This window comes from Heloderma suspectum, chromosome 1, assembly GCF_057233095.1.
Source record: "Heloderma suspectum isolate Gila_16-S chromosome 1, 16-S_ref, whole genome shotgun sequence".
Classification (NCBI taxonomy): Eukaryota; Metazoa; Chordata; class Lepidosauria; order Squamata; family Helodermatidae; genus Heloderma; species Heloderma suspectum.
Genome location: NC_139458.1, coordinates 251,851,087 through 251,864,129, shown reverse-complemented (window position 1 = coordinate 251,864,129; position 13,043 = coordinate 251,851,087). Strand labels below are relative to the sequence as shown.

Genomic DNA, 13,043 nt, shown 5'->3' with positions numbered 1-13,043 from the left:
CTACAGAGGAAAAGTGAAAGATTTATTTGTGTACAAAATCCTACATCTGTAATATTTGTTGCCATAAGACAATAGCTAAATGAAATGGGTTTTAAAATAGCTTGTTATTTAAACATTTTATCAAGGATTATTTTAAGTTATTATTGTTACTTACAATAATATTATTGTATTATTCAATATTATTCATATATAGTTCAATATTATTATTGTCACTTACAATAATAATACTGAACTAAAACGGAGTCCTTTTAATTCTATGCTTACCAGGCAAAAGTTTCCAAGCAACACCCATTCATGGTTACAGCAAAATGAATGAAAAACCAATACACTCGACAAGAATGCCACTCATTTATCATTGACCTCCAGGACAGATATAGGCAGTAGCTGACTGATACTCTAATTTGTTAAATATAGAAGTATCTAACAGCTGATGTTACATTATTGCAGAGACGTAATGAATGCTTAGCGTAATTAGACAGCAGATTAACACTACAATTAAAATTGTCCATTTAGGAACTGGAAGGCAGATAAATATTGAATTACCTTCAAGTGATACAAGATGATACCTGTACTCAGAAGATCATCATCAATGCCTATTAGGTGAGGCAGTTCAGAATCTAAGACAACACCAATTCCTTCTTTCCTGAGTGCTAAAGTTTGCTCCTGTAAAAACAAACAGGACAAAACTCGCTTGCAGGATTTATTTCTGTGAGTGAATGTAATAATTACTTTTTCAAATGACTCATTTGTTCATAATGGAAAAAGGAAGGGGAGAAGTTTCTAATTCTGATCAACAGAAAATGAGAACTACTGTAACAGAATAGTCCATCCAATACAAAATGTTACTACTGATTGCAACCATACCTTTATTCAAAAAGAAACAGGAAAGCTATTTCTAATCAAACAAATTAAAAATAAACATATGATGGCTTTTGACATTTAGGAGCAAGGAGAATTATCTATCCTACCACCTTGGTGGATAGTAACTGATGCACTCATCTTCTTCTAATAATTGTTTAACTCATAACGTCTGACCAATGGCAATGAATTGCATCAATTAGGTATCACATAAAATGGGGAGTATTGTGTTCTGGTTGTTTATACCTGCTGCCTGTACATTTCTATGACAAAAGACAAATAATACAACTACAGTCTCAAGAGCTGCAACAACAACAACTTTTCTTACAGAAAACTCCAGTTCTTGACCAATGCAGATGTGCATTATTTGTCCTTGGGAATATCCCCTCCCATCCAGTTGGGAGGCAGGGCTCACCGATGACCAATCCCCCGCTCCGACAGCTACCCAATCTCCCAACCTTGACTAGAAAAAGAAGGAGCCCTGACCTCCAAAATGTAAACAAGAATGGACATTCCAAGAATGCCAACAACAGTTAAAATGGTAACATAACAAGAATAAGAACTACTGTTGGAATAATTCTCCTTCTCACCTGCTTGGCCAGGGAAGAAAGCACAAGTGAGAGAAGACAGAAGCTGCTGTATTCGCTACTAGCTAAGCCTGGCCTGGAAGAAACTTTGCAGGAAGGAGGAAATACACATCCATGTAGCTTCTGTTTCCAGCACCCACTTGGCTCTGTGCTACACTTTTCTTGCCTGCTTAGCCCTAACTAGGGAAGGCATAACTGGGGAGACGCAGGAGATGATGTTGTTGGCAGCAGCCAGGATACTACTTGGGCTGTTCCTCCTATTCCCAACTAACTGAGCCTGGAAGAAAAAGTACGGGATAGGATGGGCGGGGAGGCCCACAAAGTAAACATTCCATCTCTAATGTTCTTGGCCTAGGATATGTCAGGAAGGGAATAAACCAAAAAAGAAAAAGACATGGAAAAACCAGACATAGACTTCATAGTGAGTTCACATGGAGGTAATGCATTTGTTTTATTATTGTTTTAATCGAGTTTTATTTATGATTATAAGCCACCTTGAGTGCCATTTTTCTTGGTAGAAAGGCAGGGTACAAATCAAATAAATAATGTCACATAGCTGAATTACTAGGTATGCTTCCTGACCACTGAGAGACTGACAGCAAGATATCCACAGCTTCTTCATGCTTGTCAACATGTTTGCGTAGAAGGAAATTAAGAAAGATTCCTAAAAGGCACAGTAAAATAATTACTTTTGATGAAAGGGGTGTTCTTTATTGTTCATTTTTGTCTGTTGACTGTTGTAGTTATGTTAAGAGTTTTTAACCACAACTGTGAGGACAAGGTAATGGAGGTAAAACTCTTAATGGAGGCACAGATCTTGAACACAAAGCATGGAACAAATATTTCTCATGGGCTATGTGCACTACTCATTTAATAGAGGTCTTAATTTTTTTAAAAAAATAACATATCCATTCAACAACGCTCACATAAGATTTACAAATAGGCAAGACTAACACTCAAAATCACGCTGCGCATTTTGACACACTTAGAAACCAAAGGGCGGTTAATATATCCAGTGACTTCCAATCACATCTGGGAGAAGAGAAGTTGCCACTGGGCTTGTGGCCAGGAGGTGCTTATGCAGAATCCTGGATCATACCACAACTTCCACACTTATTTCATTTTAATCTGCCTTTCAATCCAAAGACATTCAAACCACCTCACAACAAAAATTTAAAAAATCTAGAATACACATTCCTGTAAAATCAAATGAGAACATAACCAAATTTCACACAATAGAGCAGAAGCATAAAACGTGTGTGTGTGTGTGTGTGTGTGTGTGTGTGTGTGTAGACTAAACGAAGAGGCAATGCAACAAAAAGGTCTTAGCCGCATGTGTGATCATCAATAATGAGGTAGGCCAAATGGGCCTTTCAGAGAGAGAATTCAACAAACTGGGCACAACTACAGTGCTGTCCCACATCCAAGTCCCACATCCAAGCTGACTAGACCTCTGATGGCAACAGGATGAACAACCATCACAGATGGCAACCACATGAGTGAGCTGGTTTGTGTGGAAGAAGGCAGTCCTTCAAATATCCTGGTTTCAAACAGTTTAGGACTGGGGTAGGCAACCTTTCTAGACCTGTGGGCACATCTGACTATTTGAGAAACTGTTGTGGGAACTACCATAAAATGGCTGCCATGGGAGGCGTGACTTGTTGCAAAGGACAAGTAACCTTCCCAAACGTCTGCATACAAAGCAAAGGTGGGGGCTGAGCCACAGCACACTAAACAACTCCTTTATACCTACAGTGTTTAGTGCCTTTTTCTCCTCCCCACTCTTTTTCTTGGTGGCTGGTTGCACTGCAGAGGAAAGCATCAGTCTGGATGCAACTGCCTGCCATCTTTATTTCCTAAGAATGTCTTTGAGCCCCTTCATGTAGCGCAGAGGCATTCATGGGAAATGAAAATGGCAGAAGCTGGAGGCCCTCACTTTGCTTAAAAGTGAACCTAGTTAGAAAATGTTTCATTTTTTTATTTCTATTTTTACAGTGGGAAGGGTAGGGAACCTTGGCAGGCATCAATAATGGTGTTTGGGGGTGCTTTGCTGCCTTGAACACCATACTGCCTACCCCTTGATTAGTGCCTTATATGTAGTAACCAGCACCTTAAATTGAACCCCAAAATGTACTAGTAACCAGTGCACATGGAACAAAGTCAGAGTTATAGGCTCTGTAAAATGGGCCTCAGAAACAACTATGGCAGCCACGTTCTGTTCCAGCTGAAACTTCTAAACACTCTTCAAGGGTAAGCCCACATAGACACATAGGATGGAGTACTGCAGTATGGTCTAAGACATCAGCCAAGACATGGTGCATACATACAATTGCAGCAATTTGCATGATTGTGGAAGCTCACAGAAGGTCACTAAAATTGCACAAAACCCATGACGACACAGTGATTTGCTCAATCAACCACTTTCAAATGCACTTCTCCGGTTTGACATTATAGAAAGGATCCCTGAAAATATAGACACAGTGCAAGCTAGGGAGAACTAGTCATGCAAAAGATTAGATCTTTTTGCAATTTTAAAACTCAAAGTCTTGTGCAATATTATGCTGATGAGCAAAGACTCCTTTGACAGAACACCCAAGGCCTTTAACTGAAAAAAGTAACTGGAAACGCTTAAGGAATGTCAAAAACAGAACAACCAGCCAAAATTCAAATCGGCAAACAGATTTTTAATGGTCATTTGTTTGGGCCTGGAGAAATGGAACTGGAAATAAGTGTGTCCGGCAGGTTTTATACATAATAAGTTTAGATGTAAGAAGTTAAACCAGGTTAGAGGGTTGTGCTAATTTGAATGATTTAGGTGAAAGCAAGTGTAAGCCACACCACAAAGCAGTTTCTTTTCTGCTATAAAATATTACGTGACCTATAAATTTAGCTTGTTTGGCTTTATGGCTACTGGTAATTTGCAGCTAATAGGAACTGATTTAGAAGCAACTGAGTTAGAGAGAGAAATTAGCTAAGCACATATGCATGCTCTTAGCAGGGCACTTAAGTATGGTTACTGTTATAGCCATAATTATTTTGTTTTTTGATAATTTAAGAGAATTCTACAGGTTTCAAGTGACAAGAAGTAGATACAAATATGGAAAATAAAAATGTTAGAAGTATAACTGAACATAGTGAGACTGAATTAGGCTTATGCCACACACATACAGAAAAACCAACAGGCAGATGTTTTGACATATTGCAAGGTATTGATATATTCGTTGTGATAGATGTTAATCAGTTGTGGAATATAATCATCAGGGAGCACACAGTTAAATTCGACTGATTTCAAGAGGGCTTGATAGCACAATCCTATATATATTTACTCAGAAATATGAGTTACTGAGTTCAGCGGGACTTACTCTCAAGTAAGGGAACACAGGACTGCAGCCTAAGTATACTAAATGTAGGATATACTGAAACCCAAGGAAATAGTGGCTACAAGTTCTATTTTATTGGAGGAAGGAGGGAGAGGAGAGGACAGCCTTCTATATAAGCCTTTATCTGCACTGACTCTGATGGAGATACTATTCGGGGGCTGGGAAGGGGGTAGAGAAGAGACTGACCAGCCAGACTTTAAAACAGATGTGGGGAATCTGTGGCCCTCTTGATGTTGCTGGATTCTAACTCCCATTAGCCCCAGCTAGCACAGCCAATGGTCAGGGCTGATGGAAGTTGTAGTTCAGCAACATCTGTTGGACCGCAGGTTCCCCACCCCTGCTTAAAACAAAGTTAGTTCTCTGAATTGTCTTCACAATAACCTTCAGGAGAAAACTAACCCATAATTCCTGAAAGTCTCCTGTCTTCTGTTCTCATATGTATAGGACATCTATTTTTCAGTTCAATGAAAGGAGGTGGGAAGAGTAACACCCCCCAATCCATCCTTCCTGAATAGTGTTGAGACAAATTGTTAACACATTTTATTGGGTTGTACCCTATGGTGGTTTTGTGCTTGCAGAAAGCACTTCCATTTGTGCAAGGTGGGGCACCGGATTTCATCAATCCATCACACCCAGCTCCCTGTGGCCCCCTGCTGTTCCAGAGACTTGGGAAACAAAGCCTCTGGAACAGTATGAAATATGGCAAGAAGGGCTACCGTGTGTATGTTGAGGGGGAGGGGGAGGCAGCAAAATCAGGTGCCTTGCCTGAGCAGAAGAACTTACTAGCACAAAGCCATCACTGGATACAGCACTTTGTGTGAGGATCAGAACTTATAGCACATTTACTGGTGGTTGATGAAGCCATTATCACCTAACATTTTCTCCTAGAAATAAATTCGTTCATTTTCATCAGATCATATTTCAGTGACATTATGTTTAAATTGTGAGTTATTGGAAACTTAATATAAAAATTAGAATGACCATGAAAAGGTCAAACCACAGCAAAAAGGGAAGGAAAGGCACTGTACTCAAAGAAAAAGATCAAGTGTTTTCACAAAGACAGATGAAATGGCCTTTAAAAACCTATCAGTTTGATTTTGTGTATCCATACAATAAAATAATTGGTGTTCTTGCTCTCGCAAATGTCATAGGTAATTGGCTGTGGTCAGATAGCTGTGGATTTTGCAGCTGTTTTATGTACTTCTACAAGTATGCAAATTCTGTTTTGCATTTCAAAAAAGTTGTCTTAATAGGCAATCACCTTCTCCAAACTTAATGTGCTCTATTATTGATGCAATATAAATAAGTTGCAAAATAACCTCTTGACTCAACATTATGGTTTTATTGTATTCACAGTGAGAATATGTACATAATATAGAACATGAAGCAAAAAAAAAGATGTCTCATGTATAAAGCCATATTCCTGTGCTCTGGAAGGGTATACGTTCACCAAATAGTCTCACTCTTATGATCAAAGCATTTGCACCATCAGGAGCAAATTAGCAAGTACCCATGAAAGCAACTGAAAACCAGTTAGCACCCCTAAAAACAGAAAAAAATAGTACCCAGGAAAACCCCTAAAAACAGAATCCATGGAAAGTTCAAAAACATTCTGAAAGATAACTAAAATTCGAGTCTGAAAACAGGTGTGTGTGTGTGTTATGTTATGTTCTTGACTGCACTCCAAGATCCACCAAGCTTTGCTCTGGATCCATCTCCTGCCCCACCCAGAGGACTTACTTTTTAAAAGCTGGAAACTCTGAATCTCAGGGGACACTGAAATCAGTAAGAGTTTGCATCATGGAAAATGGTGTACTGTAGCTCCTTGAAGCTGCCATTTTAAACACACACACCTATGTGACCAGAATTTAGGGTTGTTTCACACATTACATACTAGCACTATACATTCAACAGGGAGGTGAAGCTGACCATGGCTTCCTAATATGTGTATTATAAAAGTACTCTCCCTTGCAAGCATGTATTTGTTACACCCACACTTTTGTATTTAAAACATCTTAGGTGCACACCTGAAAAATGTAATGTCCACAGTATCCCTTACTTTCATACCATAAGTTTGTCGCCAAAATGACATCAGCTCAGCATTTAGCTATTGTTTGAGTTAAAGGCTAGACTTATAATGATGTCCTACATCAGTTAAGAAATGAGAACAGCCAAAAGAAGTTCTCTGCCTGGCAAGAAATTATCAAACACACAAAGAGGCTTCATGAAATCTAAACAAAGTCTGGTAAAAAAAATAGTGAATGGTGGCTGCTTAGTTAAGACCAAGCAGATATATTCATATGTTCAATGGGTTCATCAGAAGCTGAAAGAAAGAAAGAAAGAAAGAAAGAAAGAAAGAAAGAAAGAAAGAAAGAATCCTTGCTTCCATTTCATCTTGAATCACACCAGTTGCCAATAATATGGTCACTATGGATATGCAGGGCTTAGCAACATTCAACATTCATTACAATCAAACAAGGATTCCAACCCCAACAATTGGAAAGATGCTCAAGCATCAGACTGTAGTTTCAGAACATTAAATTAATAGTTTCCAGAACTACCACTGTTACCAAGAGGCCTTGGGAACCATTTTTGGTGGAAAGGAAGGATATCAATTTAACGAATGAACAAGTGTATTTATTTATTTGATTTGAACCCCACCTTTCTACCAAGAAAATGGCAGTCAAGGTGGCTCAATAGTAAATGTTTTACTATCTCCTAGCACCTTGGCTCCAAGAATTTCCATTTTGACTGGGAAAGGTATGCAAAGCAAAAAGCTTAGGCAAACAAAGGGCAACGAACTAGGTGTACATCGGCTGTCCTCCTGTGGCACATACAACAGGAAGAGTTCCCGTCTTGTGAGAAATAGGTGTGGGACCTCTGGAAATACACAAATGCCTTACTTTCTGGTTTAGGCTAAAGACCCACACATGGGTCAGGGGTACAAGTGTACACAAAGATACATGGTAACAATCATCAAGTATTTCTAACTGAGTTCTAGAAAAAATGACTGGAAAGGGTTTTTTTGCTCTTTACTTACAGATGTTAGGGAATGAGCACTATACATATGAACACTAGAATGCAATGTATTATAGTCTGGTGTATATATAATACAGTGTATATATAATACAGACTATGTATTATAGTCACAAAAAGAGAATGAAAATGTAAGAGAAGAGCAACAAGCATGGTAACAGTTTCAATCCTGGTGGAATAGTATAGAAGAATTAAGGATCAACATTTAAATGTTAAGGGCCTTGGACTTCACTGAGTACTTACTGGGTTCAACTTTTCATATATAAAATAGCAATAGTAATGATTTACCGCATAAAAATTGCAATGTTGATTGAGCTGTGGAATGTAAGGCATGTTGTATAGTAAACGTACTATGGGGTGGATCCAGAGTTGACTTTCCAGCTGGAAGAAGGAGGGATTCTACCTTCCTCTGCAGCTCCCAATGCCATCCCCATACTGCTCTGGAAGATCCCCTCCTGAGCAGAGGAATAAAAAAAAAATGCCTACCTCCCTTCCTCCCTCAGAAGTATCCCGTGGTCCAAATTCTATTCACAGGAACTCTGGATCTTATTATTACTGAAAGCTTGCCTAATAAGTGAGAATTGACGTGGTTCTCGATGTCTTCAATCAGGCTATTTAAGACAAAATATTGAAAACCGAAGAAAAATTCAATAGCATCTGGGTATGATTGACAAGTTAATTAATGCCAAAACCTGTTGTGAGAAAGTTATTTTGACATTTTTCAAATTCTTGTTGAAGTTATGAGACACTGATTAATTAGGGAAAAAACTTATTCAGTGGGCCTTGTCAACACAATGCCAGTATCTTTTTACATAGTTTTGTTAAGTTATCTGAGTTGCACTGTTAATACAGAGTCAGTGTGGTGCAACAGTAAAAGCGCTGGACTGGGATTAGGGAGACCTGGGTTCTATTCTCCACTCGGCCGTGAAGTTTACTGGGTGACTTTCAGTCAGTCAGTCACTGACTCTCGGCCTAAGCCACCTCACAGGGCTGTTGTGAGGAAAAAATGGAGAGGAGGATCATGTACGCTGCCTTGGGTTCCCTGTGAGAGCAAAAAAGGTGGGATATAAATGTTATAATAAAAACTCTCAGTGCAGGACATAAGTTATGTTGCAGTCAAGGGGATGGATCTAGATTTAGGCATATGCAAGAGGACTCATGGTAGCAGATTTCCCCACCCTCTCACCCCCGCAGCAGCCCTTCCAGCCCCTGAAAATGCTAGACAGAGGATCAGGGAACCCTGTTGAATGAGGGTTGAATGAGAGGCATCTCTGCCCAGTTTGGGGGGATCTCCCCTTTCTTCTGTACTAAGTCTATCCCATTCATCAGGGTCCTCTGTCCCTCTGTCCAGCATTTTCAAAGGGCTGGAGGGGCTGCTGTGGGGAAGAGGGAGTGGGGAAGTCTGCTACCACCAGCCCTGTAGCACACACCTAAATTTGCATCCAACCTGATATCCAGAAACTCGCTAGAAACAGACCTGAGGTGTAGCTCTGTTTTGACATTTATTCTCTACCCAAATAGTGATGAAGAGAAAATAAATGTTATATATAATGTTTTAATAATCTTCTATCCTGCTTAATAAACTATGTGCAAAGATACACAAAACCGGCACAACTCACACAAACTGTTATGAGATTTCCTACTTAGATTTGTTTTTCCCTCTCAGTACTTTAGGTCATGCTATCTTCATCAATCAAGAAAATCCATTGAAGACTGTGCAGCAAACTAAATAAAGGAGGGGTGAGCGCACTACATTAAGCATACATAGCACTGTTGTGAACAGCTTACTGAGAAAATACAGGTAGTGCCAAAGCAGACCAGACATCAATAGACCTCCAAAATGAATGTCAATTAAAAAAGGCAGATGTAGGATGCAGCTCTGTCCAAATGAGCAACTACTGGCATAGTGAAGTTGAAATGATGTGCAATTAATGATGCCATTCTTTTCAGGGTGGTGAGGGGAAGGGAATTACAGACCCATTATAGATCTTATAAAGTCAGTGTGCTCTTTCCATCCATTCACTCTTTCCATTATTTATTACTTTTTTCTCCCATGAATTGTTTGATAACTTGGCCATACAAATATTGATGCTTGTTAACACATAGAAGAAATTATTACTGCCACACTGATGAACACTAGCATAATTAATGTTCCACTAGTATTTTTCATTATAAAACCTTTAACAGATACAAATGATATTGCAGAAAACATGGCCTTAATTTTTAGTGATGTGTACTAAATAAACAAATGGCTTTAAAAAATATTATCTGTATTTGCACAAAGCTCTGATTAATTTCAGTAACAATTTCCCCCCTGCATAAGTGCAACATGCTATCCACAAACAGAAACCTCCAATAGTCAAAGCAAGGAATTTTATGGACAGCAGCTGAGCTGGAACGCATCCAGTATTCCTCAGGCATACGATTCCAGGGTGTGTGTGTTTTAATACTTTGCCAAAGTGTAGCCACCTGCACCCCTAATATATTGTAAAATAGAATAACCTACAATCTAAGAAATCAGAACAGCAGCAAGGGATGAAGAAAAATATGAACCTTTAATTTGTTTTAATGGCGGAAAAGAGAGTGAAGGCAAATTAAATCTAATTTGCTCTGCCTGTGAAAATGAGACCTGGAAACATTAAATCTTTAAGTAAGATTTAAAAAGTCAGACTGGAAGCTTTGAGGGTGGCGAACTGCAACTGATGGGGGTGTGCATTAAGGGCATACTTGTTTATTTTGTTTCCGATATTTTAATTTGACTGGGGAAAACATTAACGATGTCTTTCCATAAGTAAATACAACCTTCTGTTTATAAAATTGTAAGTTATCTTACAGTTTCTTCAGTACCAGCAATACCTATATTATGGCTTTGGTGATAATTAAATTTAAATTTGCATAATCAATGCATTGGTTAAAAGGAAGATAATTAAATTATTTGACAGACATACAAAATAGGTTTGATTCTCAGGGTTATAAGCACATAAATTTGATAAAAAGGAAACTTTCATCTCAATTACAGAAGTGGTTTTTCACATTTCCCATAAAGGTTAGAAGGGGCAGAGGTGGGAAGACTAAAAAATTGAACATTTGAAAGGGGGGAAAACCTGCTCAAAAACCTACTAGGACTTTTGTTAAATGCTAATCTGAATGGCCACTTGATTACCTATGGCAGGGCTGTTTAGACATCAACTACGAACAGTGTCTGAGCAAACTTCAGCTGCTGCCACAGATTCCTATATACCAAAAAATCTTGATTCCAGGGCCCAGCGTCCAATCTGTGATGACTGCACAACATAGACAACTGTGTGGGAATGCCTATGGTGTCAATGCAGAGGACCCAAGGCACAGCACACTTCTCACCACTATCTTGCAGAAGCTGTAAGCTGTGAACACTTTCAAGCTGAGGGTCAAACTACAAGTGACCTGGGAAAGCCATGATAGGATCCCCCAATGCCTTTTTCTTTCCCTAAAAATAGCCAACATACCCTCAAGTTAGATTGAGGCTATGGCATGGGGCATGGGGTGGGGGTCATCCTTTTTCCCTGCACCCTTTTCCTATAGAAATCCCACCCACCAAGATACCAGTACCTGTACTGTTACCTGTCTTCCACTGACATCCCCAGCAGCTAACAACAGCTTGGGGGAGGGAATTTTCATTGGGGAAATGGCATAAGGGGAAGGATTTAAAAAATGCTCTCCCACTACCATGGTCCCAACCAAATTCTTCCCACCCCACCCCCACTGGCTGCTTTCAACCAAAGAAAAAGGTGTCTGGAGAAGCAATCACAGACCTTCTGAGTCAGGTCTAGCCTGGCTCTAGCATACTTGCTTGCAATGTCATCCACAATATGAGACACAACACCACAAATACAAACCTTGTACTTGGAAAACATTGCTTTTCCCTATGCTTCAATAATAAATTGTGAGATAACCTCAAGTTGAAAGATACATGCCTTCTTGTTTCATTTGTCAAAGGTTGTTCATAAACAAAAAATACCTGTGACAGCAAAGCAGCAGATGATGCAATTGCTCCTATAGCCATGGTCAATCTTCTGTTCCACACAGTTAAGAAGGCCATAAATAGCATAACTGTCATTCAGTGGGAATATCCCCAAGATAATTCTGAAATCTAGATGGATCCACACATTTCTGGGGTCAAGTCAATCTAACAGTTCCATCACACTGACACACGTTTTAAAGTAGGGGTAAGCAACATGGTGCTCTCTAGATGTTTCGGACTACAAGTCCCATAATTCCCAACCATTGGCCATGCTGACTGGGGCTTATACAAATTGTATTCCAAAACATCTGGAGGGCACCAGGTTGCCTACCCCTGTGTTAAAGGATAGGAATTACCGCATTCAAATGTAATGATACAGCCACAACAATAGCCTTATTTCCAGACTCCAAATAACTGGATCTAGGCCAGACCTGGGCTAACACCTAGATCTAATCATGGTCATATCCTCTGTGCATGTAAGGCAAGAACTACATGCTTTCTTTCTTGTTTCTGAAATCAGTTCCTCCTTTTCACCAAACAGGTGGAAAGGTTCTCTTTCTGTGTGTGCTGCTGCTGTGCTAACATAGGGAAGCAGGCAGTGGTTCTTCTTCCGCTTCCCATTTTGGTGGAAATTGCGCCCCCTGCCCGATGTCAACAGGAGTATCATATGACAAGAGTTCTGCTCACAGGAGCTTCAAATCCAAGCCATAGTACCTTTTTCCTCCAAAGGAGGATTATGTTATGGCCAGTGGGAGCAGCCACCATTCTGAAAAACAACAGGCAGTACCCAACAGTGGCATCCCACAAACTCAAATAGCGCTAGTGGAGCTCCGCCAAAGCTTTCCACTGCGCAAGTGGTTGTGCATGATGTTTGCCCAAGCATGATGTGCAACTGGTTGTGCAAGTGTAATGCGCAGCTGCACTTGCGCAAACTTAATGCAAAATTCGTTGCTCAACCGTAACATGCAAATGCAACTTTAATTGTATTTTCCTCTTCAACATAGTTCAGAACCTGGTTTACACTAATGCAATGTTATTTGCACCAGTGGAATGATGCCGTTGGATACTGCCCCAAAAGAAAAGAATGTCCCGCATGTGGCCATTCTACACAAGCAGCACCACTGGGCTGCTGTTTACTTGAAGTGGTGGCAAATGACAATTTTCTTTTTACTAGATTAAAGA

At 39.7% G+C, this 13,043-nt stretch overlaps 1 protein-coding gene across 8 annotated transcripts in view; it reads right to left on the bottom strand.

The window, feature by feature from the left end:
- KIF16B (kinesin family member 16B) overlaps nt 1-13,043 on the bottom strand; it is a 156,128-nt gene that overhangs the window by 95,916 nt on the left and 47,169 nt on the right. For all 8 annotated transcript variants that reach the window (XR_014786291.1, XM_084824040.1, XM_084824049.1 and 5 more), the window contains one exon: nt 544-663. Coding sequence is in view for 7 of the 8 variants with exons in the window: in XM_084824040.1 (XP_084680166.1) it covers nt 544-663 (120 nt within the window). In the remaining variant the exon portion in view is untranslated. The remainder of the gene's footprint in view (nt 1-543; nt 664-13,043) is intronic.